The sequence below is a fragment of the Suncus etruscus genome, chromosome X (assembly GCF_024139225.1).
Source record: "Suncus etruscus isolate mSunEtr1 chromosome X, mSunEtr1.pri.cur, whole genome shotgun sequence".
In the NCBI taxonomy this organism is placed as follows: domain Eukaryota; kingdom Metazoa; phylum Chordata; class Mammalia; order Eulipotyphla; family Soricidae; genus Suncus; species Suncus etruscus.
The window spans coordinates 58,475,136-58,502,729 of NC_064868.1; the positions used below are offsets into that span (position 1 = coordinate 58,475,136).

At 36.5% G+C, this 27,594-nt stretch overlaps 1 protein-coding gene across 1 annotated transcript in view; it reads right to left on the minus strand.

Annotated features, from left to right (window-relative positions):
* Positions 1 to 27,594, minus strand: part of OPHN1 (oligophrenin 1) — a 354,031-nt gene that overhangs the window by 299,710 nt on the left and 26,727 nt on the right. Inside the window, exons 3-4 of the mRNA XM_049767407.1 lie at positions 11,604 to 11,699; positions 1,357 to 1,418 (exon numbers count right to left, since the gene is read on the minus strand). Coding sequence (XP_049623364.1) covers positions 1,357 to 1,418; positions 11,604 to 11,699 — 158 coding nt within the window. The remainder of the gene's footprint in view (positions 1 to 1,356; positions 1,419 to 11,603; positions 11,700 to 27,594) is intronic.

Genomic DNA, 27,594 nt, shown 5'->3' on the forward strand with positions numbered 1-27,594 from the left:
CAATCAGACCAACATATTATAGATTTCAACCTATGGTGACTCTGACCCCTGAGAAGTCTGAGAACTGAATCCTCATTTCCCTGGTCTTCCATCTTTAAAAGACAGTTTTTTCTTATAAAAATAGACATACTTTTACACAATATAACTTTATTCCTTGAAATTTACCCAGGAACTGAAAATTAACATCCACATAAATATTCTCAAACAACTGTTTATAGCTATTTTTCATAACTTGCAAACTTGGGAGCAACCAAGATGTCCTTTAATTGATTCATAGATATACAAACCAAGATATGTATACAAAATAGCATATGCATAAATGGAAATGAGCTACCATGCCATGAAAATATATAAATAAGTGATACATATAGGATACTTAATCAAGTAAACCACTCTGAAAAGTCTACATGCTATATATTCCAGAAATATATGATATTCCATAAAAGGAAATACAGTAAAAAGTATTTATTATACATGTTTCTCAAGGATTCAGATATAGGGAAGCAAGGAAAGGTTAATCGTATTAAGCACTAGAAATATTTAGTGCTGTAAAAATATCTTGCATGATGAGACTTTAAAGATGAATACAAATATTTGTTAAAATATTTTCAAATATTTTAATTTTGGCAAAGATTATTAAAAACTATACAATGTTTTACACAAAAGAGAAAACTAATATAAACTGTGTTTTAACTAGTATGATTGCCTCAACTACTTAACTGTAATAAATATAACAAACTTGAAAGATGTTAATAAAATGCTATGTGGGAGGTATAGAGAAATTGAAATATCCATATATGTCTTAATCTGTACTTTTTTTTTTTTTGGTTTTTGGGTGACACTCAGAGTTTACTTCTGGCTATGCGCTCAGAAATTTCTACTGGCTGGGAATCAAACCATGGACCATCCTAGGTTAGCGCATGCAAGGCAAGTGCCCTACCGCCTGTTCCACTGCTCTAGCCCTCCATATTTTTAAAATTTGACATTCAATGTAAGAAAAATATTTCATACAGAATTAAATAAAATAATAATATCAAATATAAAGTCTATATAATTATTTCTGAGCAAAATAAGAAAAAATTAGGAGCAACTTATTTTAAAATGCTATAAATAACAATATATCTTTCAATGCCCTCTAATATTCTATCTCACTGAAATTAACAGGGATAGGATTTCCTCAATAATTTCTTTCTCACTGCTGCTTTTGGCATACATTGATAGCTTCTTACTAAATGTTTTTACAGTACCAAACAAACATCAGACAGAAACTAAAACAGCAAGCAATCCAACCAGTAGAGATAGAAAATTCCCAATATCAGTCAAAATCTCGGCTCTAGGCCGTAGATATTGACTTACCATCATCATCCTCTCATTTTCTACCTCATTAAGCAATTCAGCAAATTCTTTGAAGGATTCAGCTGAAAAAATGGGAAAAAATACACAATATTATTCCAAAACTTAACATGAAGTAGACAAATAATATGTGTAAAAAGAAATAGACTCTAGTGAACCAATCCTTGTAACACCACAATAGAAAACATCAGAAGAATTTGTTCAGCCTTTTAAATAATTGTCCTTTCTTTTTTTTGGTTTTTGGGTCACACCCAGCAGCGCTCAGGGGTTACTCCTGGCTCCATGCTCAGAAATTGCTCCTGGCAGGCTCTGGGGACCATATGGGATGCCGGGATTTGAACCAATGACCTTTGGCATGAAAGGCAAATGCCTTACCTCCATGCTATCTCTTCGGCCTCCAATTGTCCTATCTTTTACCTATTCCCTACCCAAAGCATAAAACTTTCTTGATGAGGTGCGGGATTCAATTTGCTAGGATATTGTTCAGGAGCTTTGCATGTGTGTTCATCTGGGATATTGCTCTATAGCTCTCTTTTTAGTGGCATCTCTCTCTGCTTTTGATATAATGGTGATGTTAGCTTCATAAAAACCATTTGGGTTTTTATGTTTTTAGTCTCCCACTATTATTGTGCTGTTATTGATATCGTCCTTCAAGCTTGTCAGCAATTGTTTTAAATATTTCGCATGTCACTCATTGGTGTGTATATTTTTATTAGTATGATATCTTCCTGTTTTATATATCCCTTATTCAATAAATATCCATATAGGTAACATAGCTTTTCTAATCTAAAGACTATGCTATCTGGAATTAGTATGGCCACTAGAGCCTTTTTAAGTGAGCTGTTTGCTTGAGTGATTGTACTTCAAGCTTTGAGTTTGAGTCGGTGTTTGTTCTGACTATTCAGATGTGTTTTTTGTAAGGAACAAAATATTGGATTCAGATTTGTGATCCATTTTGTTACAAATTTGTAATGAAATTTAGAGTCATCTTTTAGGAGTTTGGTGTGTCTTGTGTTCTGTCTTATCTTAAATAGATGTTTTAGTTCATACCTTTAGTTCTGAGTCTCTTAAGTTTCTAAGCTGTTGTTTATTCATGACGCTGTGTGTCCCTTTTTCAATCCTGAATGTAAGTCTAGCTGAGTGAACTATTCTTGGTGATGCATTAACTTCATTGACTTTTGTAACTATACCCCACCTTCAGGTTTGAAGGTTCTTGTGATAAATCTGAAGTATATCTTAGGGATGATCAATTATTTCCCTTTTGGGTCGTCTTGTTTTCGTATTCCATCCCTATTGATGGGGTTCATCATTGTGACCAGATTGTGTCTTAAGGTGTTTTTTTTTTTTTATCTTTTGGCTGGCATTCTTCGCGCATGTATAATCTGGTTACATAGGCACTCTTTAGCTCTCAGAGTTTCTCTGCACTGACCTCCTTGTTTGATATTTCATGGGTCTCTCTACTTCAGTGATTCCTATGTTGTTTCTGTTGAGTTTATCAGACTTCTATTTTCATCTGTTCACATTCTTTGAGGACTTTCCCCATTATCTGATCATTTTTTCAGCTTTTTTCCAATCTCTTCTGTTTTTTGGAGTTGTTATTCATCTCATCTTCCAGCTCACTGTTTCTGTCTTCGGCCACTGTTACTCTGTGGGAGAGGCTTTCCAGCGAGGTTTTCATTTTGCCTACCAAGTTTTTCAGCCCTGTTATTTCAGTTTGAAGTTTTCTTATTTCTGCTCTCAGATCCTCTTGATTCTTATTTGAGGCACGTTCAGTTCATTATATGTTTTCTTTGAATTCTATTCTGAGAGGCTAAATAGGGGATTGGTACTTTTCAGGTAATCAAAGCTACTATCGTACTTCTCCATGCATGGTGGAGGCCTGCATTATTTCCCAATTGTTTTGCTTGTAATGTGATATTTTCTGTGTCCTGTCCTGATTGTCCTTGACTAGGAGGAACATGCAGCTGCAGAGCAAAGTGGAGGGGTCATGTTCTCCTGGCTCTTTGTCTTGGATGCTGTTGAAGTGGCTTCCAGGTCCCAGAGCCACCAGGTCTGTCACTGCAATCCATTTGCTCTAGGACACGGGTTCCACAGTTCTGGGTCCCCTGTTTGATTTCTGGTGCTCACCTGGGTGCCACCAACGTGGCTCCCAGGTCCTAAAGTCTGGGTCTACATTTTCTTTTTATTAAAGCTTAATGGAAATCTTCACATGTCCACATTGATAGTTAGAAAACCGGTGAAAATAAGAACTATTTTAGGAGGACAGAGTAATATATATATATAACCAGAAAGTTAGTATAAAAATAAGTACTAAAAGCATATGGTTTCTGGTCAGGGCTTAGTGGGTACCTCAATGATCTTTGTGATGAAAACTTTTTCTAGGACATATTACATTTTAATCAGATGTGATAAAAATAGGGAAATAAAAAATTACATTTTTCACTAAAAACTTGGAGTAAGCTATGGAAATTTGGAACTAGCTCAAGGAAATATAAGTCAATCATTTTCAATACATTGAAACAGATTTGAGGCCCATCACTACACAATTACTTAACTGTGACCATAAGTAAACTCAGATCACAGAGTTGAGTTGTAGACCTTGAACAAGACTGACTACCACCCAATATTATATCATTTTTATTTACACTTTTTTTTAATTTTTTTATTTAAACAACTTTATTACATACATGATTGTGTTTGGGTTTCAGTCATGTAAAGAACACCACCAGTGCAACATTACCATCACCAATGTCCCAAATCTCCCTACTCCCCAACCAATCCCTGCCTGTACTCTAGACAGGCTTTCTATTTTCTTCATACATTCTCATTATTAGGACACTTCAAAACATAGTTATTTCTCTAACTAAACTCATCCCTGTTTGTAGTGAGCTTCATGAGGTGATCTGTAACTTCCAGCTCTTTTCTCTTTTGTGTCTGAAAGTTACTATTGCAAGAATGTTTTTTCATTTTTCTTAAAACCCATAGATGAGTAAGACAATCCTCTCTCTCTCTGTCTCTCTCTCTGTCTCTCTCTCTCTCTGGCTTATTTCACTCAGCACAATAGATTCCATGTACATCGATGTATAGTAAAATATCATGACTTCATCTCTACTAACAGGTGCATAATATTCCATTGTATATGTGTACCAATGTTTCTTTTTTTTATATTTTATTTAAACACCTTGATTAAATACATGATTGTGTTTGGGTTTCAGTCATGTAAAGAACAACACCCATCACCAGTGCAACATTCCCATCACCAATGTCCCAAATCTCACTCCTCCCCAACCGACCCACGCCTGTACTCTAGACAGGCTTTCCATTTCCCTCATACATTCTCTTTATTAGGACCATTCAAAATGTAGTTATTTCTCTAACTAAACTCATCACTCTTTGTGGTGAGCTTCCTGAGGTAAGCTGGAACTTCCAGCTCTTTTCTCTTTTGTGTCCGAAAATTATTATTGCAAGAATGTCTTTCATTTTTATTAAAACCCATAGATGAGTGAGACCATTCTGCGTTTTTCTCTTCCTCACTCTGACTTATTTCACTCAGCATAATAGATTCCGTGTACATCCATGTATAGGAAAATATCATGACTTCATTTCTCCTGACAGCTGCATAATATTCCATTGGGTATATGTACCACGGTTTATTTAGCCATTCGTCTGTTGTAGGGCATCATGGTTGTTTCCAGACTCTTGCTATGGTAAATAGTGCTGCAATGAATATAGGTGTAAGGAATGGGTTTTTATATTGTATTTTTGTGTTCCTAAGGTATATTCCTAGGAGTGGTAGAGCTGGATCCTAAGGGAGCTCGATTTCCAGTTTTTGGAGGAATGTCCATATCGTTTTCCATAAAAGTTGAACTAGACGGCATTCCCTCCAGAAGTAGATAAGAGTTCCTTTCTCTCCACATCCCCACCAGCACTGTTTATTCTCATTTTTTGTGATGTGTGTCATTCCTGTGGTGTGATGTGGTATCTCATCGTTGTTTTGATTTGAATCTCCCTGATGATTAGTGATGTGGAGCATTTTTTCATGTGTCTTTTGGCCATTTGTATTTCTTCTTTGTCAAAGTGTCTGTTCATTTCTTCTCCCCATTTTTTGATGGGATTAGATGTTTATTTCTTGTAAAGTTCTGTCAGTGCCTTGTATATCTTGGAGATTAGCCCCTTATCTGATGGGTATTGGGTGAATAGTTTCTCCCACTCAGTGGGTGGATTTTGTATCCTGGACACTATTTCCTTTGAGGTGCAGATGCTTCTCAGTTTAATATATTCCCATCTGTTAACCTCTGCTTTCACTAGCTTGGAGAATGCAGTTTCCTCCTTGAATATGCCTGTAGTCTCAATGTCCTGGAGTGTTTTGCCTATGTGTTGTTCTATACATCTTATGGTGTTGGGTCTGATATCGAGGTCTTTAATCCATTTGGATTTTACCTTCGTACATGATGTTAGCTGGGTGTCTAAGTTCAATTTTTTGCAAGTTGCTAGCCAGTTGTGCCAACACCAATTGATGAAGAGGCTTTCCCTGCTCCATTTAGGATTTCCTGCTCCTTTATCAAAAATTAGGTGATTGTACATCTGGGGAATGTTTTCTGAGTATTCAAGCCTATTCCACTGATCTGAGGGCCTGTACTTATTCCAGTACCATGCTGTTAGGATAAGTATTGCTTTGTAGTACAGTTTAAAGTTGGAGAAAGTAATTCCTCCCATATTCTTTTTTCCAATGATTGCTTTAGCTATTCTAGGATGTTTATTGTTCCAAATAAATTTCAAAAGTGCCTGATCCATTTCTTTGAAGAATGTCATGGGTATCTTTAGAGGGATAGCATTAAATCTGTATAATGCCTTGGGGAGTATTGCCATTTTGATGATGTTAATTCTGCCAATCCATGAGTAGGGTACGCATTTCTATTTCCTCGTTCCTCTCTTATTTCTTGGAGCAGAGTTTTATAGTTTTCTTTGTATAGGTCCTTCACATTTTTAGTCAAGTTGATTCCAAGATATTTGAGTTTGTGTGGCACTATTGTGAATGGGGTTTTTTTCTTAATGTCCATTTCTTCATTATTACTATTGGTGTATAGAAAGGCCATTGATTTTTGTGTGTTAATATTGTAGCCTGCCACCTTGCTATATGAGTCTATTGTTTCTAGAAGCTTTTTCATAGAGTCTTTAGGGTTTTCTAAGTAGAGTATCATGTCATCTGCAAACAGTGAGAGCTTGACTTCTTCCTTTCCTATCTGGATTCCCTTGATATCTTTTTCTTGCTAATCGCTATAGCAAGTACTTCCAGTGCTACGTTGAATAGGAGTGGTGAGAGAGGAGAGACTTGTCTTGTGCCAGAATTTAGAGGGAAGGCTTTTAGTTTTTCTCCATTGAGGATAATATTTGCCACTGGCTTGTGGGAGATGGCCATAACTATATTGAGAAAGATTCCTTCCATTCCCATCTTGCTGAGAGTTTTGATCAAGAATGGGTGTTGGACCTTATCAAATGCTTTCTCTGCATCTATTGATATGATCATATGGTTTTTAATTTTCTCGTTGTTGATGTTGTGTATTATGTTGATAGATTTACGGATGTTAAACCAGGCTTGTATTCCTGGGATGAAATCTACTCAATCATAGTGGATGATCTTCTTAATGAGGCATTGAATCCCATTTGCCAGGATTTTGTTGAGGATCTTTGCATCTGCATTCATCAGCTATATTGGTCTGTAATTTTCTTTTTTCATAGCATCTCTGTCTGGTTTAGGTATCAAGGTGATGTTGGCTTCATAAAAGCTATTGGAAAGAGTTTCCGTTTGTTCAATTTCATGAAAGAGTCTTGCCAGGATTGGTAGTAGTTCCTCTTGGAAAGTTTGAAAGAATTCATTAGTGAATCCATCTGGGCCTGGGCTTTTGTTTTTCTGCAGACATTTGATTACCGTTTTCATTTCATCAATAGTGATGGGGGTGTTTAGATATGCTTCATCCTCTTCCTTCAACTGTGGAAGATTATGAATCCAAGAATTTATCCATTTCTTCCAGGTTCTCATTTTTAGTGGCATAGAGTTTCTCAAAGTAGTTTCCGATTACCCTTTGAATCTCTGTCATATCAGAAGTGATCTCTCCTTTTTCATTCCTAATACGAGTTATCAGGTTTCTCTCTCTTTCTTTGTTAGTTTTGCCAGTGGTCTATCAATATTGTTTATTTTTTCAAAGAGCCAACTTCTGCTTTCGTTGATCTTTCGATTCTTTTTTAGGTTTCCACTTCGTTGATTTCTGCTCTCAGCTTTGTTATTTCCTTCTGTCTCCCTATTTTTGGGTCCTTTTGTTGAGCACTTTCTAGTTCTATTAGCTATGTCATTAAGCTACTCAGATATGCTCCTTCTTCTTTCTTGATGTGTGCTTACAAAGCTATAAATTTTCCTCTCAATACTGCTTTTGCTGTGTCCCATAAGTTCTGATAGTTTGTGTCTTTATTGTTATTTGTTTCGAGGAACCTTTTGATTTCCTCCTTGATTTCATCTTGGACCCACTGGTTATTGAGTATGAGGCTGTTTAACTTCCAGGTGTTAAAGTTATTCTGAGTCCCTTTGGAATTCAAAAATAATTTCAGAGCATGAAATTTGAAGGTACTTTGCAAAATTTCTATCCTCTTGATATTATGGAGGTATGTTTTGTGCGCCAGCATGTAGTCTATCCTGGAGAGTGTCCCATGTACATTGTAGACGAATGTGTATCCAGGTTTCTGGGGATGGAGTGTCCTATATATATCCACTAGGACTCTTTCTTCCATTTATCTCCTCTAGTCTAGTATATTCTTTTTCGATTTCAGTCTGGTTGACCTATCCAGTGTTGACAAAGCCATGTTGAGGTCCCCCACAATTATTGTGTTGTTATTGATATTATTTTACAGATTTATTTTACAGATTTTACAGATTTTACAGTTGTATTAAATATTTTGCTGGCCCCTCATTCGGTGCGTATATGTTTAGGAGAGTTATTTCTTCCTGCTCTACATACCCCTTGATTAATATAAAATGTCCATCTTTGTCCCTTACAACCTTCCTGAGTATAAAGTTTGCATTATTTGATATTAGTATGGCCAGTCCAGCTTTTATATGGGTGTTGTTTGCTTGGATAATTTTTCTCCAGCCTTTTATTTGAGTCTATGTTTGTGCTGACTATTCAGGTGCGTTTCTTGTAGGCAGCAGAAGGTTGGATTGAGTCTTTTGATTCAATTAGCCACTCTGTGTCTCTTAACTGGTGCATTTAGTCTATTGACGTTGAGAGAAAGAATTGTCCTGGAATTTAATGCCATCTTTATATAGAAATTTGGTGTGTCTTTTGGTTAGTCTTGTCTTAAATTAGGTCTTTCAGTTTTTCTCTTAAGACTGGTTTTGTGTCTGTAAAGTTCCTGAGCTGTTTTTTGTCTGTGAAACCATGTATTCTTCCGTCAAACCAGAAAGTAAGTTTTGCTGGATACAGTATTCTAGGTGCAGCATTCATTTTATTCAGTCTTGTCACAATATCCCACCACTGCTTTCTGGCCTTGAGTGTTTCTGGTGACAGGTGTGCTGTAAATCTCAAGGGTGATTGCTTGAACGTAATTTCTCCTTTTGATCTTGCTGTTTTCAGAATTCTGTCTCTATCTGTGGGATTCTTCATTGTGACTAGGATGTGTCTTGAGTTTTTTTCTGGGGTCTTTTTTGGTTGGTACTCTTCAAGCATGCAGAATTTGATCACATATATTCTTTAGCTCTGGAATTTTCTCTTTAATGATGTTCTTAACCATTGATTCTTCCTGGAAATTTTCTTCCTGGGTCTCTGGGACTCCAATGATTCTTAAGTTGTTTCTGTTGAACTTATGATAGACTTCTATTTTCATCTGTTCCCATTCTTTGACTAATTTTTCCATTGTCTGTTCATTTGCTTTAAGTTTTTTTTCCAATCTCTCCTGTTATATGGAATTGTTATGTATCTCGTCTTCCACAGCACCAAGTCTATTCTTAGCTTCTGATACCCTGTCCCAGAGCTTATCCATTTTGTCATTCACTTCGTTTACTGACTTTTTCAGGCCTATTAGTTGACATGTTATTTCAGTTTGGAGTTTTGTGACTTCTGTCTTCATATTTTCTTGGTTCTTATTAGTGTTCTATTCAACTCGATCCATGGTTTCTTTGAGTTCACTGAGCATCTTCCATATTGCTAGTCTAAAGAGAGGTTGATTAGTTGGTTAGTCATTATCTGGTCCTCAGAATTGTCATCTTTATTCTCTATGTCTGATGCTGGCCTGCGTTGTTTCCCCATTGTCACACTTGTATTGTGGGTTTTTCTACGTGTTGTGGTGGTATTCATTGGCTAAATGATGCAGGCAGCACACTCCTCTGGCTCCACCTTTTCTGGATGGGTTGACTTGCCTCCAAGGAGGGGAGTCCTCTGTGGATGAAGCCTCACACAGTATCAAACCTTAGGCCCGAGCACGCAGCAGAGAAGACAGTCTGGAGAGAAATGCTGGGCTTCAGTGATCCAGCACAGTTCTTAGTGTGATTTTTTTCTTCTTGTTGCGATGGTGTTCTTTCTTAGAAAGAGCACATGGCCGCGTAGCAAAGCGGAGCTAAGTTCTCTGCTGGAGCCTCTTTTCAGCCCACTCCCAAGAGGTTCACACAACAGGATAATAGACAGACACGCACAGGCAACACTCACAATTTTTCACAGTCAGGTCCCACTGTGCAGGCATAGTTTCCCCAATATTCTATCATTAATGCTGTATTTTAATACATTTTAGTAAAACATATAGGCTCATTGACATTTATTACATTTTTAAGTTCAGTGGCTGTACTCTTTATTTCTATTATTTCCATATTTTTAACACTTCCTCTCTTACATGCTGTCTTTGGTTAAATTCTTTACATTAATTTAAGTTCATTTACTAAAAATCTTCCTTATTTCCTTTAAGTAGTTTTCATAGCTCTCTAGTGTTAGCAATTCTATCCAGGTTACTGTCTTGATACATTAGTGAGCTCAGATCCTTCACCTTCCCTTTATCTTTGGTAATCCAAATCAGATTCGGAGAAAACTTGGTGTTTGTGTGCAAGAGAGTAGGGGCAATGAAATGAAAACTCATAATTACAGACACCTAATCATAGATATGTCTGCAAATTCAAGCATGTCTAGGCACTGATTAATAATTTGTGTATATCTGAAATTGCCTGGACTCTGCTGTCTCATGGAGTTTGAGAGGGCTTTAGAACTGACCAGCAGTTTCAGATCCCATGTGCATAACGCTATTTGTGAATCAGTTTTACTGTTCCTTGAAGGAGTTATTACCTCAAAGTCACTAGAAAACTTCGATCAAAAAAACTTGGGCTCTGCTTGGGGAACTCATACTAAGTTGAGTTTAAAGGATATCAAGGTCTCAATTTCAGCAGGTTTCAAAACACATACTCAAGGGTCAGCAGGTAACAGAAACTAGTGGTCATGGGACAGAGAGCACAGAAATCAATGGGAAACTCTGGTTATTTAGCTATGTTAGGGTAGCTCTGTTGGATGCTTTTTGTTTGTAAGGGAGCAGTATTCTTACTAGTAGTTAGATGTGTATAAGCTTAATTGTAAACATTCTATGGGAGTTTACTCTCCAATTTGAATCACTTAAAATAAATAAAATCCATTTAAATTTATGATTAACAAAATGTGTTATTTGTTATCATTTGTTAGTTTTTATTTTATGAATGGACTTACAAAGCAGTGATCTGAAATAAGAGGATGATTCCCTGGTTGTGTGGCCCAGATAGTTCATTGCTCAGACCTGGCTAAGTAATACTGTTCAGATTCAGCTATACTGGGAGATCCAGAGCCAAAGATGGTGATACTTGGGAACCTCAGGAGCAATGATTGGAATGCTCAAGGAACCACTCAATGCCAGGCATCAAACATGAGGCCTGATATATACAAGTCACACACTCTAGCACTTTAAGATATCTTCCCAATATTATATATAAGATTTTTATAAAAGAAAATGTAAATGCATATTGACTAAAAAATGGCTTCAGTGGTAATAAATGGGATACTATGTTACTGCTTTTTGTGATAAGGAATTGAAAATAGTAGGGCTGGTTGGCTGGTTTCCCCTTTAAACAGTCTCTGAAAGGCAAGGCACTATACTACTGGGGATTTTGATATCCAACTCTGTATAACACATAGCAGCTCTATGCTCTTAGATAACCTTCAAAAGGCAATTGTTCAAATGTAGTGAAAACTTACCAATGTTAATCTCATCATCAGTCAGAGTGTCTCCAATGAAATCAAACTGAAAGGACTGCAGTGTTTGGGAAAATTTCTTAACAGCTGAGGAATAATCTACCAAAAAAGAGAAAAGGGGAAATGATTAATAATGATATCATGTCAGATATTCACAATTTTTATGGCACCTAGGAAAAATGCTGCAAAAGGAGGTACTCAGCAAATAGCAACTTGAATTAAATTAAATTAAACCAAAAATAAAATTTTTCTAAAGCTAAAGTTTGAGCAACTAATATAATACATTACAAATAAAAGAGGGCATCATAGCTAAGTCTTTCTAAATCATAGGGCTTTTGAATCTCATCCCTAACAGTACATAACTGCACTAAAAAGTAAATTTCCTATAACGATTTTGTGATACGTAGTATGATCAATGGACTAGATGATTTGTCATTCTCAAAAAAAAATCACAATCATTCTACAAAAAGAATCTGTAGATAATAGAGCTAAAGATCACAGAATAAAATTGCAAGGTTGTAATTGTAAGCCAGGAGTTTGTCTACCTCTAAAGAGCTGTTTACATAAAAACATTTTACATGTTTATTACATGGCAGTCTAGATTAGGAAATGATATCACAGTAGGGAAAGTTTATTTTTTTCAGAGGAAATCAAGAAATTTAAGGGAATGAGGCAGTGAATGAAAAAGTTTGAGTAGTAAGGTCAAAGAGTTTACATTAATTTTTAATATTTTAATTGTACTTTATTCACATCTTGGTTTAAATAGTGTGGAATTGTAAGGATTTATTTTCACAACTATTCCAAAGTATGATTTTTATAACTCCAACACCAAAGATCCAATATCACTTAAAATATTTTATTAAGCTAATATTCTTATTTTAATATATAGAAATTAAATGTAATATAATTAAATCATAATTAGCAATTATTTGGCAAAATATATTTTAGCTTTTATTTAAACACAGTGATTACAAAGGGATTATGATTGAATTTAATTCTTATCGTGTGTATCACCCATGAACATTTTCAGCAACAAATATCCCCAGTTTATCTTTCAGACTCTCACCTGCCAGCCTCTGGGGCAGGCATTAAACTTCTCTATTTCTGTCTCAGTTTCTATATCTCTCTCCTTGATTTTTTCATTTGAAGACACTTTATTTTTCACTACTGATAATAAAGGGAACCATGCATATTACTTTATCTCCATTTAGCATCGTTATTGTCCAGAGTGATCAATTCAATTATCATTGTCATAACTGTCCTTTCTCTAATCTAATTGCACTGTACCATTATCTGTGGCAAGCTTCCTACCATGAAAATGTACTCCTAGTCCTATTCTCTTTTGTCTCTGGATATTATTACCATAGTATCATTTTGTTTCTTATATCTCACAAATGAATAAATTTATTCTATTACTACCTTCTCCATCTTACTTATTTCATGTGGATAATATTCTCCATGCCCATCTATGTATAAGCAAATTTCACTAATAATTTTGCCTAACAGCTTTAAAATATTCCACTGTTTACATATGCCAGTCTCTTTATTCACTCATTTGTTTTGAGTATTTGGGTTGTTACCAGATTCTGACAATTGAAAAGAGTGTAGTGACAGAAATGCAGAGAGCTATTCTGTATTGTGTTTTTTGAATGCATAGGATATAACCCCAGGAGTGGTATTGGTAAGTCATAAGGAAGCTCAATTTCTTGTTATTGTTGTTGTTTGAGGGTTTTTTTGAGGAATATTCATATTGCTTTCCAAAAAATCTGAACCAGTTTGCATTCCTACCAACAGTGAATGAGAAACCTTTTCACCCTACATTAGCTCCAGCACTGGATGTTATTTTCTCCTTTGTGATGTGTACCAGTCTCTGTGATGTACGATGGTATCTCATTGTTGTTTGTTTGAATTATCATCTAACTGATGATTAGTTTTGTGGAACATTTTTTCTGTATCTTTTAGCCAACTGTATTTCTTTGCTGAGGAAGTGTCAGTTAATTTCACCTCACCATTTTTAAATGGAGTTAGATTTTTTTCTTGCTGAGATCTACCAGTGCCTTGTATATCTGAGATATTAATCCTTTACTGATAGATATTGGATAGATATCTATCTCGCAGTCCATTAGTAGCCCATGTATCCTAGACAGTTTCCTTTGAAATGCATTTTCTCAGTTAAATGTAGATCCATTTAATTATTTTTGCTTTAAATTGCTTGGCTAGTTGTGTTTCTTCCTTGAAGAACCCTTTAGCTTCATTGTCACAAGAGAACTTTGTATGTATCTTATGATTTTAATGATGTCATCCTTCCCAATTCCTGAGCAGAGTATACTTCCATTTCGCTGTGTCCTCTTATTTCTTAAGCAGTGTTTTGTTGTTTTCTTTGACTTAACCTCTTTAGTTAAGCTAACTCCAAGGTGCTTGATTTTCTGAGGCACATTTGAGAGTAGAATTATTTTTAATGTATCTTTCATTATTTGTAAATAGAAAAGCCATGTAATTTGCCTATTAATTTTGTAGCCAACTATTTTACTAAACAAACTTCTTTCTAGAAGTTTTTGATAGTCTTTAGGATTTTCTAAATATAGTGTCATGTCTTCTGCACGCTGTGAGAGTTTGATTCTTTCTCATATCTGGATGGCCTTAACAGTGTTTTGATGCCTGATTGGCATTGCAAGTACTGCAAGTACTATATTGAATAAAAGTGGTAAGAGGGGGCAAATTTCTCTAGAGCCACATCTTAGAACCAGGGTTTTAGTTTTTACCCATTAAATATGTTAGCCATGGGCTTGAGATAAATGTCCTTGACTATATTGAGAAAAGTTCCTTCATTTCCCATCATATTGAATTTTTTTTATCACAAACTGGTGTTGGTCCTTGTCAAATAGTTTTTCTGAATCTATTAATATGATCATATGGTTTTTATTTTTCTTTTATTGATATGGTGTATTATATTGATTTACTTGTGTAACTTAAACCATTCTTTCATCTATGGAATGAATTAAATTTAGTGTATAACCTTAATAAGTTGTTGAATTCTGTTTGCTAGTATTGTGTTATGGATATTTGCATCAGAGTTCATCAAGGATATCAGTCTGTATTCCTCTACTTTTGTGGTACCTCTGTCTGCATTTGGTATGAGGGAGATGACTGCTTCATAAAAACTATTTGGGAGAGTTTCTTTTTCTTAAATTTCCTGGAATAGCCTGGAAAGGAATGGCAGTAGTTCCATTTTAAAGGTTTAAAAAATTCAATAGTGAATACATAATTTGCTTGGAGAAAGTTTTTTGATTACCATTTCTCTTTCCTCAAGAGTAATAGGTATATTCATATATTACGGATCATCTTAGTTCAAACTTTAGAGTTTATAGAGTCCAAGAGCTTACATATTTCTTCCAATTTCTCTACTTTTGTGGCCTAAATATTCATAAATTACCCTTTGAATATCTTTAGTATCTCTACTGACATCCCCTTTTCATTTTTGATTTGGTTTATTATGCTTCTCTCCTCTCTCTTTCCTTGTGAGTCTTGCTAATGTTTTATCAACTTTATTTTGTTTCAAAAAACCAACTCATTATTTCATCAAATTTTTGGATTTTTTTTATTTCCATCCACCTGCATACTTTGAGCTCATTTTCTGTCAGTTTCCCATTTTTAAGTTATGCTTTTTAGTTACCAATGTAGACACTTTTTTTTTTTAGTTTTTGGGCCACACCCGGCGGTGCTCAGGGGTTACTCCTGGCTGTCTGCTCAGAAATAGCTCCTGGCAGGCATGGGGGACCATATGGGACACCGGGATTCGAACCAACCACCTTCGGTCCTGGATCGGCTGCTTGCAAGGCAAACGCCACTGTGCTATCTCTCCGGGCCCCCAATGTAGACACTTTTTCCTCAAGAATGCTTGAAAAGCTATACATTTTCCTCTTAATACCTTATTTCCTGTGTCCAATACATACACACTCTCTCTGTCTCTTTCTCTCTTCCATTGTTTTCTTCGAAGTCAGTATGTCTTTGTTAAGTATTAGTTGATCTGTCAAGAGGTGTAAGGGTGGTGTAGAAGTCTCCCACTACTACTATGTTGCTATTGATATCTTTCATCATGTCCATTAACAGTTGTTTTAAGTAATTTGTTGGACCCTTCTTGAGTGCATATATGTTTAGGTGGTGATTTCTTCCTGACATCAATTGAATATTAAGAAATGACCATGTCTGCTTCTAAGAATCTTGTTAAGTCTAAAGTTTGTGTCATCTTAGTATATTAGTATGCCCAATCCAGACATTTTAAGGGAAGTGTTTGCTTGACTGATTGTCCTCCAACCTTTTACTTTGAGTCTGTGTTTGCTCTGACTATTCAGATCTGTTTCTTGCGAGCAGAAAAATTTGTATTCAATTTTCTGACATTATTCTTATTTGCTGTATTATCTTTGTAAGTAGCATTGGTAGCAACCATATTATAATATAACATGAATGGTAACAAGCAATATAAAGTAAATATGCTCCTGCATGGAGATAGGCTACAATGATGGGTGAAATATTAGGGACACTGGTGAAGGGAAGATCACAATGGTGGTGGGACTTGTGTTTGAACACTAAATCCCTAAAACAGTTATAAAGAACTTGGTAAATTTTAGTGTATAATAAAATTAGAAAAATATTTAAATAGAAAGAAAATGACCTTAAGGAATGGTAAATATTCCATAGATGTGGATTAGTAGAATATTGTCACAATGACCATCGGACCAAATTTATTATATATATGAAAAAGAACCCTCATCAAAAGTCAGATGACATTCTTCAAAATTTAGGCCAATAACAATATGGAAGCATTAAACACCAAAAGAGCCAAACAATAGTTAAAATAATAAAGTGGTAAATTGTTGTAATCTATAAAATTATAGACACCTGGGGCCAGAGAAATGGAGCAACAGTAGGGTATTTGCCTTGCATGTGGCTGATCTCTAAGACAAACCACAGTTGAATCCCCTGGCAGAAGATAGTCCCCTGAGCCAGGAGCGATTTTTGAGCACATAGGCAGGAGTAACCCCTGAGTGTAACTGAGTGTGGCCCCAAAACAAACAAATAAATTATAAACACCTATAAAATCACTATATTGGCTTCGTTTTTGTCTTTGGTTTTGGTTTTTGGTTTTGGAGCCACACAAAGTGACACTCAGTGGTTTCTCCTGGCTATGCATTCAGAAATTGCTCCTGGCTTAGGGTACCATATGGGCTACCAGGGGGTCGAACTGCGGTCCATCCTAGGTTAGCACATGCAAGGCAGACATCCTACCATTCGCGCCACTACTCTGGCCCCTAAAATCATTTTTTACTTTCATCTTTTGAGTTAATTGGCACAAGCAAACTTGATTACATTAAACCATGTCACTCAGGTGATTTTTCTTAAACTCTAAATAAAATAAGTAGCTAAGAGGAGAAGCAGAGGAAAATCAGTAAAGCATGTAGACTAGAAAAGCAAGAGAGCAAGATCCAAGAGGCTGCTCAACTCCCTGGGCCATTTTTACAGATTCCCTAGTGACTCACTTATTTTTTTCTCATGTGATGCTCCCTGCTACCTGGCCTGTCCACAATAGATATGGACAAGAACACAGAGAACACCACAAACTGCAGGCAGCTGAATGCAGGCTGCAGGTAGCAGCAATCACAGCTGAGAATTTCACCACAAGAGGTGTTTCATGCCTATTTTGAAACTATACTATGAAGCTATACTGCTGAAAACAATATTGTACTAGAAAAAGAATAGACTTTATGACCAATGGGTAAGAACTGAGTGCCCAAATATAAATCCCTAAATCTATGACCAAACAATTTTCAATAAACGATCTCGGTACATGAAATAAAATAAAGATAGCCTCTTCAACAAATTATATTGAGAAACTTAGATAACCACATGTAAAACAATAAAAGTGGGTCCACATCTCCTTTTTCAAAACTCAATTCAAAGTGATCAAAGTCCTTGAAATCAGAATAGAATACATAAAGTAAAATGAGGAATATATCAGCAGAATTCTTGAAGAGGCATCTTTAATGATATGATGCCTTTGGCAAGGTCAACAGAAACAAAAATCAATGATGGAACTACATTAAATTCAAGTTTTTGAGTGGCAAAAGAAACCTGGATTAAAAATAAGACACCCATAAACATTGGAAAAAATACTTGTACTAAACATATCAGATAAAAGTCTAATGCCCAATATATACAACGCACTCAAAGACACCAACAACAAAAAAATTCAAAAATAGAGATCAAAAATAGAGATCAAAATTGAAGAGAAGATGAAGAAAGATGATGGTCAATAGTCACATAAAATGTAAATCCCATTTAAAAGAGTATCCAAAAATATCAAGTATCTAGGAATCAACCCAACAAGAGAAGTGAAGGACCTACAGCAAAAAACCTTCATAACATTTCAGAAAGAAAATGAAGAGGATATAAGGAAATGGACGAACACCCCATGCTCATGGGTAGGTAGAATCAACATCATCAAAATGCCTATCTTACCCAAACTTCTATATGGATTCAATGCAATCCCTATCCAAATTCAGACATCATTTTTACGGACTTAGAACAATCAATTATAAAATTCATAGGAAACTACAAAAGAAACAGGTTAGCCAAATCCATACTGAAAAACAAGAAGCTGCGTGATATCTCTTTACCTATCCTGAAGCTTTACATTAAAGCCATAGTGATCAAAACAGCATGGTACTGGAAAAAAGACAGAGCCTCAGACCAATGGGTTAGAGAACAGACTATCCAGTGACATACCCCCAAATATGTGGTCCAATAGTGTTTGACAAAGGAGCCAAGAACTTGAAATAGAACAAAGAGAGCCTCTCAACAAATGGTGTTGGAATAACTGGATACCCAACTCTAAGAAATTAAAGATTGGGGCCCGGAGAGATAGCACAGCGGTGTTTGCCTTGCAAGCAGCCGATCCAGGACCTAAGATGGTTCAAATCCCGGTGTCCCATATGATCCCACGTGCCTGCTAGGAGCTGTTTCTGAGCAGACTGCCAGGAGTAACTCCTGAGCACCGCTGGGTGTGGCCCAAAAACAAACCAAAAACAAGAAATTAAAGATTGATCCATACCTCACACCTCACACAAACGTCAACTCAAAATGAATTAAAGAGCTTGAAATCAGACCTAAAACTACAAAGTTCATTGAAGAATAAATAGGCAGAATACTTCAAGACATATATATCAAAAAATCGTTGATGATAGAATGATAATGGCAAGAACATTAGCATCGAACCTAAATAAATGGGACTACATCAAACTGAAAAGTTTCTGCGTGGTGAAAGAAACCCTGGTTAAAACTAGATGGCAGCTAATGGAATGGGAAAATAATTTGCACTCAACATATCAGATAAATAGTTGGTATCTAGGATATAGAAAGCACTCAGAAAGGTGAGCTCCAGAAAACCTAATAAAGTCATAGAAAAATGGGGAGAAGAAATGAACAGACACTTGTCTGAGAAAGATCAACAAATGGCCATTAGACACATGAAAACATGTTCACTATCACTCATCATTAGGGAAATCCAAATCAAAACAATGAGATACCACCTTACACCAGTGAGGAAAGCACACATCAAAAATAATGTGACCAAACTCTGTTGGTGAGAATATTTAGGTAAGAAAGCAACTCTCAGCCACTGCTGGTGGGAATTCTGCCTGTTCCAACCCCTATGGAAAACAGAATGGAAGGTGCTCAGTAAACTCAGAATTGAACTGCCACATGACCCAGCAATCACACTCCTGGGTTTCTATCCCCAAGATAGAAGGACAATCCCCACAAAATATGTATGTATTCCACTATCTCAGCACTCAGCACAAATATTAAACATTAACACAGATGAGTGGATCATGAAGATGTATTTATACACAATGGAATACTACTTAGCAGTTAGAAACGATACAATCGTGGATTTTGCAGCAACATAGGTGGATCTAGAAAATATTATGTTAAAGAAAATAAGCCAGAAGAAGAAAGATAAATACAGAATGATAGCACTTATCTGAGGTATCTAGTATATAAACCATATATAGATGTAATACTCCATGAACTAATACAATAGTCTCAAGGGTAGAAACTCCAAACACTATAGCTGTCAGCATATAGCAAGAAGTGTTCAAATCAGGCGGAAGAGACACAAACAAAGCCTCGACTATCCATTATTCCATAAAGAAACCAGCAACAACAAAACAGCTGTTTAGAACGAACAGGTATGCAATCAACCTCTACCTACAATGGCCTATAATAATGTCCTAATGTATTTACCCACAGAACCAGGTGCAGAATATCACGGGAAGCCAAGACTCCTGCTGTTTAAATGCCTTAATTTTACCAGATATAAAGCTTCTTTGTCCACAGTTGTTCTTGGAAACAAAGGGTGGACACCCTAATTGTATGCCTCAGTGCTCAATCATACTAGATACCATATACAGTGCTCAGTATAACAATGCCGCAATAAAATATTACAATTTACCCATTTTATTTTATTTTCTTTATGTCTTCTATTAGGACCTCAAGAATATGGTCATTCAGACCATTTTAAATAAACAACGGCATACCACAGACTTGTTACAGGTCCCACTCATCGAATATTTTTTGCAAATTACCATTTCCTTTTTATTTTATTCTCTTTTTATTTCCTACTTCCTCTTCCCTTCTCTCCTTTCTTCCTCTTCTTCATCAAATCAATCTATGTTAAATAAAGCCCATGCTGTCAGCTTCTATATAGGAAAGGAACCCCAATATATAAGATGCGGCAGAGGATAATACATAGGGTAGCCACCTCTTAAGAGTCCTCACTACCACATTGCTTAGTACTCTAGATAAGAAAACTCTGCTTATCCTAAAATGTTCCAGCCACTATCTAACCACGAAACCTTCATTTAATAAAGTCCATCCCGGCGAGCACCTTTGGCCCGCCCCCGGCGACTTCCTTCAGCCTTCTCCAGCTAGGGAAACCCCGTCCAAACACGCTGCCCACGCGAATATAGCTTAACACAACTTATAGGTATAGCCAGCTCAGACCTAACACCAAAATTTCTTAAATAATCAAGAGCCCATAAAATTGGGGGAAAAAAAAAAGGTGGGCATTCAGAGACCTCTGCGCCCACCAGTCTCCATGCTTCTCCCTAAAGTGAGTGCAGCGCCCAGAGACCACCCTAAAGAAGGCCATCTAAAGAAATGGAAGAACATCCCATGCTCATGGATAGGTAGAATTAACATAGTCAAAATGACTATCCTACCCAAATCTATATAGATTTAATGCAATCCCTATCCAAATCAAGACACCATTCTTTAAAGAAATAGAACAATCAATCAAAAAATTCATCTGGAACCACAAAAGACCCAGGATAGCCAAACACATACTGAAAAACAAGAAGCTGGGTGGCATCTCATTACCTAACTTGAAACTATACTATAAACCCATAGTAATCAAAACAATATGGTACTGGAACAGAGACAGGACCTCAGACCAGTGGGTCAGAACAGAATTCCCAGACATAAACCCCAAGATATACAGCCAACTAATATTTGATAAAAGAGGCAAGAACCTGAAATGGAACATAGAAAGTCTATTCAACAAATGGTGTTGGTACAACTGGAAAACGACATGTACGAAAGTGAAGATCGACCCATACCTCACCCCTTATACAAAAGTCAACTCAAAATGGATCAAAGACCTTGAAATCAGACCCGAATCTATAAAGTTTATTGAGAATAAAATAGGCAGAGCACTCAAAGACCTATATATCAAAAAGGTCTTCAAGAATGGAGCACCATTGGCAAGAAATTTAGCATCAAACATAAAAAGCTTCTGCATGGCGAAAGAAACTGTACTTAACGCAAGAAGACAGTTAACATAATGGGAAAAAATCTTTTCACTCGACATATCAGATAAAGGGCTGATATCTAGAACATACAAAGCACTCAGAAAGCTGAGCCCCCCAAAACCAAATAAAGCCATAAAAAATGGGGAGATGAAATGAATAGACACTTCTCTGAGGAAGACAAAAGGATGGCCAACAAACACATGAAAACATGCTCACCTTCACTCATCATCAGAGAGATCCAAATCAAGACAAAAATGAGATACCACCTTACACCATTGAGGATGGTTCATATTAAAAATAATGGGAACAATCTCTGTTGGTGGGGATGCAGTATGAAAGGAACTCTCATACACTGCTGGTGGGAATGCCCCCTAGTCCAACACCTATGGAGAACAGTCTGGAGAGTGCTCAAAGAACTCAGAATTGAGCTGCCATTAGACCCAGCAATTGCTCTCCTAGGTATATACCCCCAAGTGGGAAGGACATTCATTCCAAAATATGTGTGCACCCCACTATTTATTGCAGCACTCAGTATAATAGCCAAGTCTTGGAACCAACCTCGATGTCCAACAACAGATGAATGGATCATTAAGATGTGGTATCTATACACAATGGAATATTACATGGCAGTCAGAAATGATACGATCACAGACTTTGCAGCAACATGGATGGACCTAGATCATATTATATTAAAAGAAGTAAGTCAGAAGACAAAAGAAACACAGAATGGTAGCACCATTCTGAAGCACCCAGAACATACATCTTTTATACACAACTAATACTCTACAATCAAATAACAGGGTTTAACAGGGTAGAAACTCCAAACACTGCAATAGTCAACATATACTCGGGAGCAGTGTCCAAAATACTTGAAAAAGGAACAACGCAAACTCTTGACTACAGATTATACCACAAAGAAAACAGCAACACCAAAAACTGCAGCATAGAGAGAACAGGTATGTAATCAACATTCCACAACAAAGGCCCACAGTAATCTCTTAGAGATCATATACAGGAACACAGGTAAAGAACACCACGGGAAATCACTGTCTCCAATGGAAACATCCCATAACACTATGTTTTAATGTCTTTATCTTACTATATTTAAAATAACCTCTCAGCTTTTATGTCCACAGGCATCCTTGGATACAAATGGCGGACAAATTAAGATGGCAGCACGGGATACCACACGAGATACCATACCTAGCTCGCACTACAAGATGGCCCCGAGAAAACTCTTTAACATACACTTTATCTCTAGGTTACACCTTCTTTTAGGAATTGAAGCACGTGACCAGTCAGACCACTGAAGCAGTAACTAAGGCGTACAGACTTAAACTACACGCTCTATTCTTTGAACACATTCAAGCAAACTAGCATTCCCTTGCTATTCTCTCCTCTCTTCTCACTACTTTCTTTTTTATTTTTTCCTTCTTTTCTACTCTTCTCTTTACTTTTTTCCTTTTCTCTTCTCCCTTTCTTTCTAATGTATTTTCTCTTTTCTCCCCTCCTACCCCTTCCACATACCTTCCCCTTTCCCTCCTTTGGAAATCCAACTACCCCTTCACCCCTCAATCCCATACAAACCTCCTGCCATATTAAAACTCTCCACCCTCAGTCCTTAAATATATTAGGCATCAAGATTGACCTCCTACCCCAACGAACCAGTACCCAGCACCCAGTCGAGAGGACACCCAGTCAAACCTACACCTCGTCTCCTGCAAGAAAAGGCAGCCAACTCCCCTGCGGATTCATGCTGAGTGGCCCTCTCTACCAACTCCCCCTAACGTGGACTGTTACTTGAAACCGGACTTAGGTCTAAAAGTATCCTCAATGCAAGAACTCTTCCAGGACCTCCCTGCCGCCAAGTGAATTCCTTTTCGAATGACCCCAATAGTTACTGTGCCAGGGCAGGAGGGAATAAACAAAAAGCACAAAACATTGTTTTTTTATGTATTATTTTATTTTCATTTATTATTATTTTTATTTATCTATCTATTTCTGGTCAATTTCTCTGTTTGGGTGTGATTATTGAAGTTGTCCCCAGTTATACTTATTCTTTCTCTTCCTTTCTGTTCTTTCTTTATATGCTATGCCATGTTTCTTATATCAAGACCATGGCGTTATTTTGTTTTGTTTTGTTTTATTTTGTGTTTTTTTTTCTGTTTTTGTGGGGGGGTTTTTTTGGTGCTTATTGTTATTGTTGGAGTCCTCACTGGATATTTGACACTTCTATTTGTACTGGTGGAATGTTTCACCTTTTTTCTCTCCTTCGTTTCTCAAACCGATGATGAGAGCCTCTAGAAGAATTCCGCTTATTTTCGGCATATTAGACTTTTACCCCAGTTTATTACTTTTCTCTCCTTCAAACAAAACCACGTAACTTGAACTAGCTAGTCCTGCCCCCCCTGTTAGAGGGGGAAATAAGGGAGGCACCAGGACCAAACAGGTGCAGGACTACTAAGTAGTAGGCTAGATACAGAGGATACCACATATTCTAGCAACCGTGGGAGTGAGCGAAGAGGATATGGGAGGTAGGACATAAACGGAGGTGTAGGGAGGACAATTTGGTGATGGGAATCCCCCCTGATTTTATGTAAATATGTACCTAAAATATTATTGTCAACAATATGTAAGCCACTATGATCAAAATAAAAATTATATTAAAAAAAATAAAGTCCATCCCCTGTCAGTGAATTACCTAGAAATTGGAAAACCTTTCAAATCTGACATATTAACCTAATTTTTAACTTATTTTTACCATATTTACTTATTTTTCTTTTTCCTCTCTCTTGTCCTTTATTTTTACTTTTTTTCTCTCCTAATATATAATTTAACTAATTATTTATCTTTTCTTAATTCAATTATTTCTTAAGAGCTCAGACCAATCTTATGAAGTTCAGGCCTCCAACAACTTAATAGATCACTAATGTCTGTCTTTATGTGAGCATGAGTTTGTAGACAGTGGACTCCTCTATGAATGCCAAAACTAAAACATAAGCAAGCCATGCTTAAAGTGTATATAGACCTCTTATATATTATCCCTCATCACCCCTTCAGAAATCCTTCGATATGTTCATCCTCCAATCCTGATCCGATATCCCTCCTTATATAACCTTCTTTACCTTCAGTTCTTAACTCATTAGGTACCGAGACCAACCTCCTGCCTCAATAAGCCACTGCCCAGCTCCCAAAGTGAAAGAACAACCTCATCTAGTGCCCCAGCAAGAAACTACAACCAATAATCCTGCTGACCCATGCTTTGTGGCCCTTCTTATTACACCCGCATATGCGGACTATTATAAGCTACCAGATTCAGTTCCAGAAGGACTCCCAGGTCAAGTCTGATCCCTTATTGGTGCAAATCATTTCTCAAACTCAACAAGACCATGGCATGTGATAAAAATGTGCCCTAGATTTCACCCCCACAAGAATATCTCACTAATTACAGAAGGCTGATTACAACAACAGTGAAGGAACAGAACTTCTAGAACAATAAAGAGCAAATCTATCCTAGGCTTCATCCTATGACCTGTGCAAATACCAAGATCTCTAGATACAGAGGCCTGATTTTATCATACACAACTGAGCAAAGTTTCCTAGCACCACAAAAAGACCTTGAGGTGTGAAAATAAGCGTGTATTGAGCCTGTAGTTGTTCCCATGACAGTATACTTCAAAGGTGGAGAAACCCTGTAACTCTTAGGCCAAGGGAATGTTCTTTCTAATTTCCCCCAATACTTACAGTACCTATTCAAAAAAAGAAAGAAAAAAGGCACAAAACCTTGCCACACCAGCCTTCCTTCCTCTTTTTTCATTCTTGTGATTATTATTTGATTGTTATTATCTTTTTTTGGTGCTGTTGTGCTTTTTTTGTAATGGCTTTTTTGTATTTTTTGTTTGTTTGGGGTTTTTTTTGTATGTTTGTTTTTTATTTTGTTCTGTTGTTTTTCTTCTTTTTTCCTTTCTTTTTTGATTTGATATTTATAACCTCTAGATGGACTCCTCCCAGTTTTCTTTTTTCTTTTTTTTTTCAAACTAAACCACATAACTCGAATCATCTTGTTCTGCCTCATAAATTGAGGGGAAAAAATGGATTGTACCAGGACCAAACAGCCATGATCATTGAGTAGAAATAAAATAGGATTTAGAGAGAGCACCAGATATTTTAAAATTCAATAATCAAAGTGTAAAAATTAATGTTTTAAGATACTCAAGTAATGAAATTAACATTATCTAATATTAGAGCATTTCAACAATCCTGAAAAGAAGCCCTTTACTTATTAGCAGTCAGAACACATGTCAATCCTTCTCTCTAGTCCTAGAAAGCCACTAAGTTGATACACCTAATTTGTTTAGTTTTGATAAATAAGATAATGATTTTTAATGTAACCACTGAAATAATAAAATGGGCTTTTCCATATAGATTGATCTTCATATATAAACTATACATTCATAGAATTAACACTACTTTTATAAACTAATGATTTTGGTTTACTAGAATTTTATAAAGGATTTTTGCATCTTCTTTTATTTTTTACTAAAAATTACTTTAGTTAAGGAGCAGGGTTACAAAAGTGTTCATAATTGAGTTTCAGTCATAGTGTATACAACCCTTTACCAGTGTTCTTTTCCCAACATCAAAGTCCCCAGTTTCCCTGCCACCTACCCACCTTTGCCTGTCTCTGGCATTTTGTCTCTCTCTCTTTCTCTCTCACTTTCTCTGTCTCTCTTGCTTTCTCTATCTCTCTTTCTCTCCTTTTCCTTTTTGACACGGCAGTTTGTACTATTGTTAATAAAGGAGAAACCATGCATGTTACTTTATCCCCTTTCAGCAACCAGTTCTTGTTTGGAGTGATCATTGCCAATTATCATTGTCATAGTGGACCCATATTTACTTTAACTGCACTCACTACTCTTTGTGAAAAACTTCCTAACATGGACTTGTCCACATCTCTATTGTCTCTGGATATTATTTCCATGCTGACTTTTCTTCTCTTATATACCACAAATAAGTGAGATTACTCTATTAATCTATTATCCCTCTCTCTATGACTCATAATCACCGTAATAATATCCATATTCATCTATGTATAAGCAAAAGTAATTACTTCATTTTTCCTAACAGCTGCAGAGTATCCCATTGTGTAGATGTACTAGTTTCTTTAGCCCCCCATCTATTCTGAGTCACCTGGTTTGTTTCCAGATTATGGCTATTGTAAATAGTGCTGTGACAAACACAGCAATGCAGATGGCTTTTCAGCATAGTGTTATTCGTTTCCTAGGAGTGCTATTGCTGGGTCCAATGGAAGCTCACATTTTTCTAGCTTTTTGAGAAATATTCATATTTGTTTCCAATAAGGCTGGACTAGACATCATTCCCAACAGCAGTGAATGACAGTCCCTTTCTCTTATCATCCATGCCAGCATTTGTTCTTATTCTCTGTGATGTGTGCCAGTTTTTCTGGTGTAAGATGGAATCTCATTGTTCTGATGTGCATCTCCCTAAGATTAGTAATATGAAGCATTTTATGTGCCTTATTTTGTTCATCTGTATTTCTTCTTTAACAAAATGTCTTTTCATAACTGGTCAATTACATGGAAAAAAGTGAACCAAAACCTCTCTTTAACATCATGCACAAAAGTCAAATCAAAATGGATTAAATACCTTGATATCATACTTGAAACCATAAGGTACATAGAGGAAGATTTAGTAAAAATACTCCATGGTGGGCCGGAGCAATAGCACAGCAGTAAGGCATTTGTCTTGCTTGCGGCCAACAGAGGACGAACCCTGGTTCAAATCCTGGCATCCCATATGGTCCCCCGAGCCTGCCAGGAGTGACTTCTGAACACAGAGCCAGGAGTAATCCCTGAGCACCACCAGGTGTGACCTCCCCCCAAAAAAACACTCCATGGCATAGCTAAGGACATCTTCAAGTCTGAAACACCACTGTCCAAGCAAGTGAAAACAAATATAAACAAATTGACTACATTTAACAGATAGGCTTCTACTCTTAAAAGATATAATGACTAAGATATAAAGGCTATCAACATAATGGGGAAAACTATTCACCCGGGCCTATGCCCATCTGATAAGGGTTTAATATCTAAGTTTTAAAAGGTACT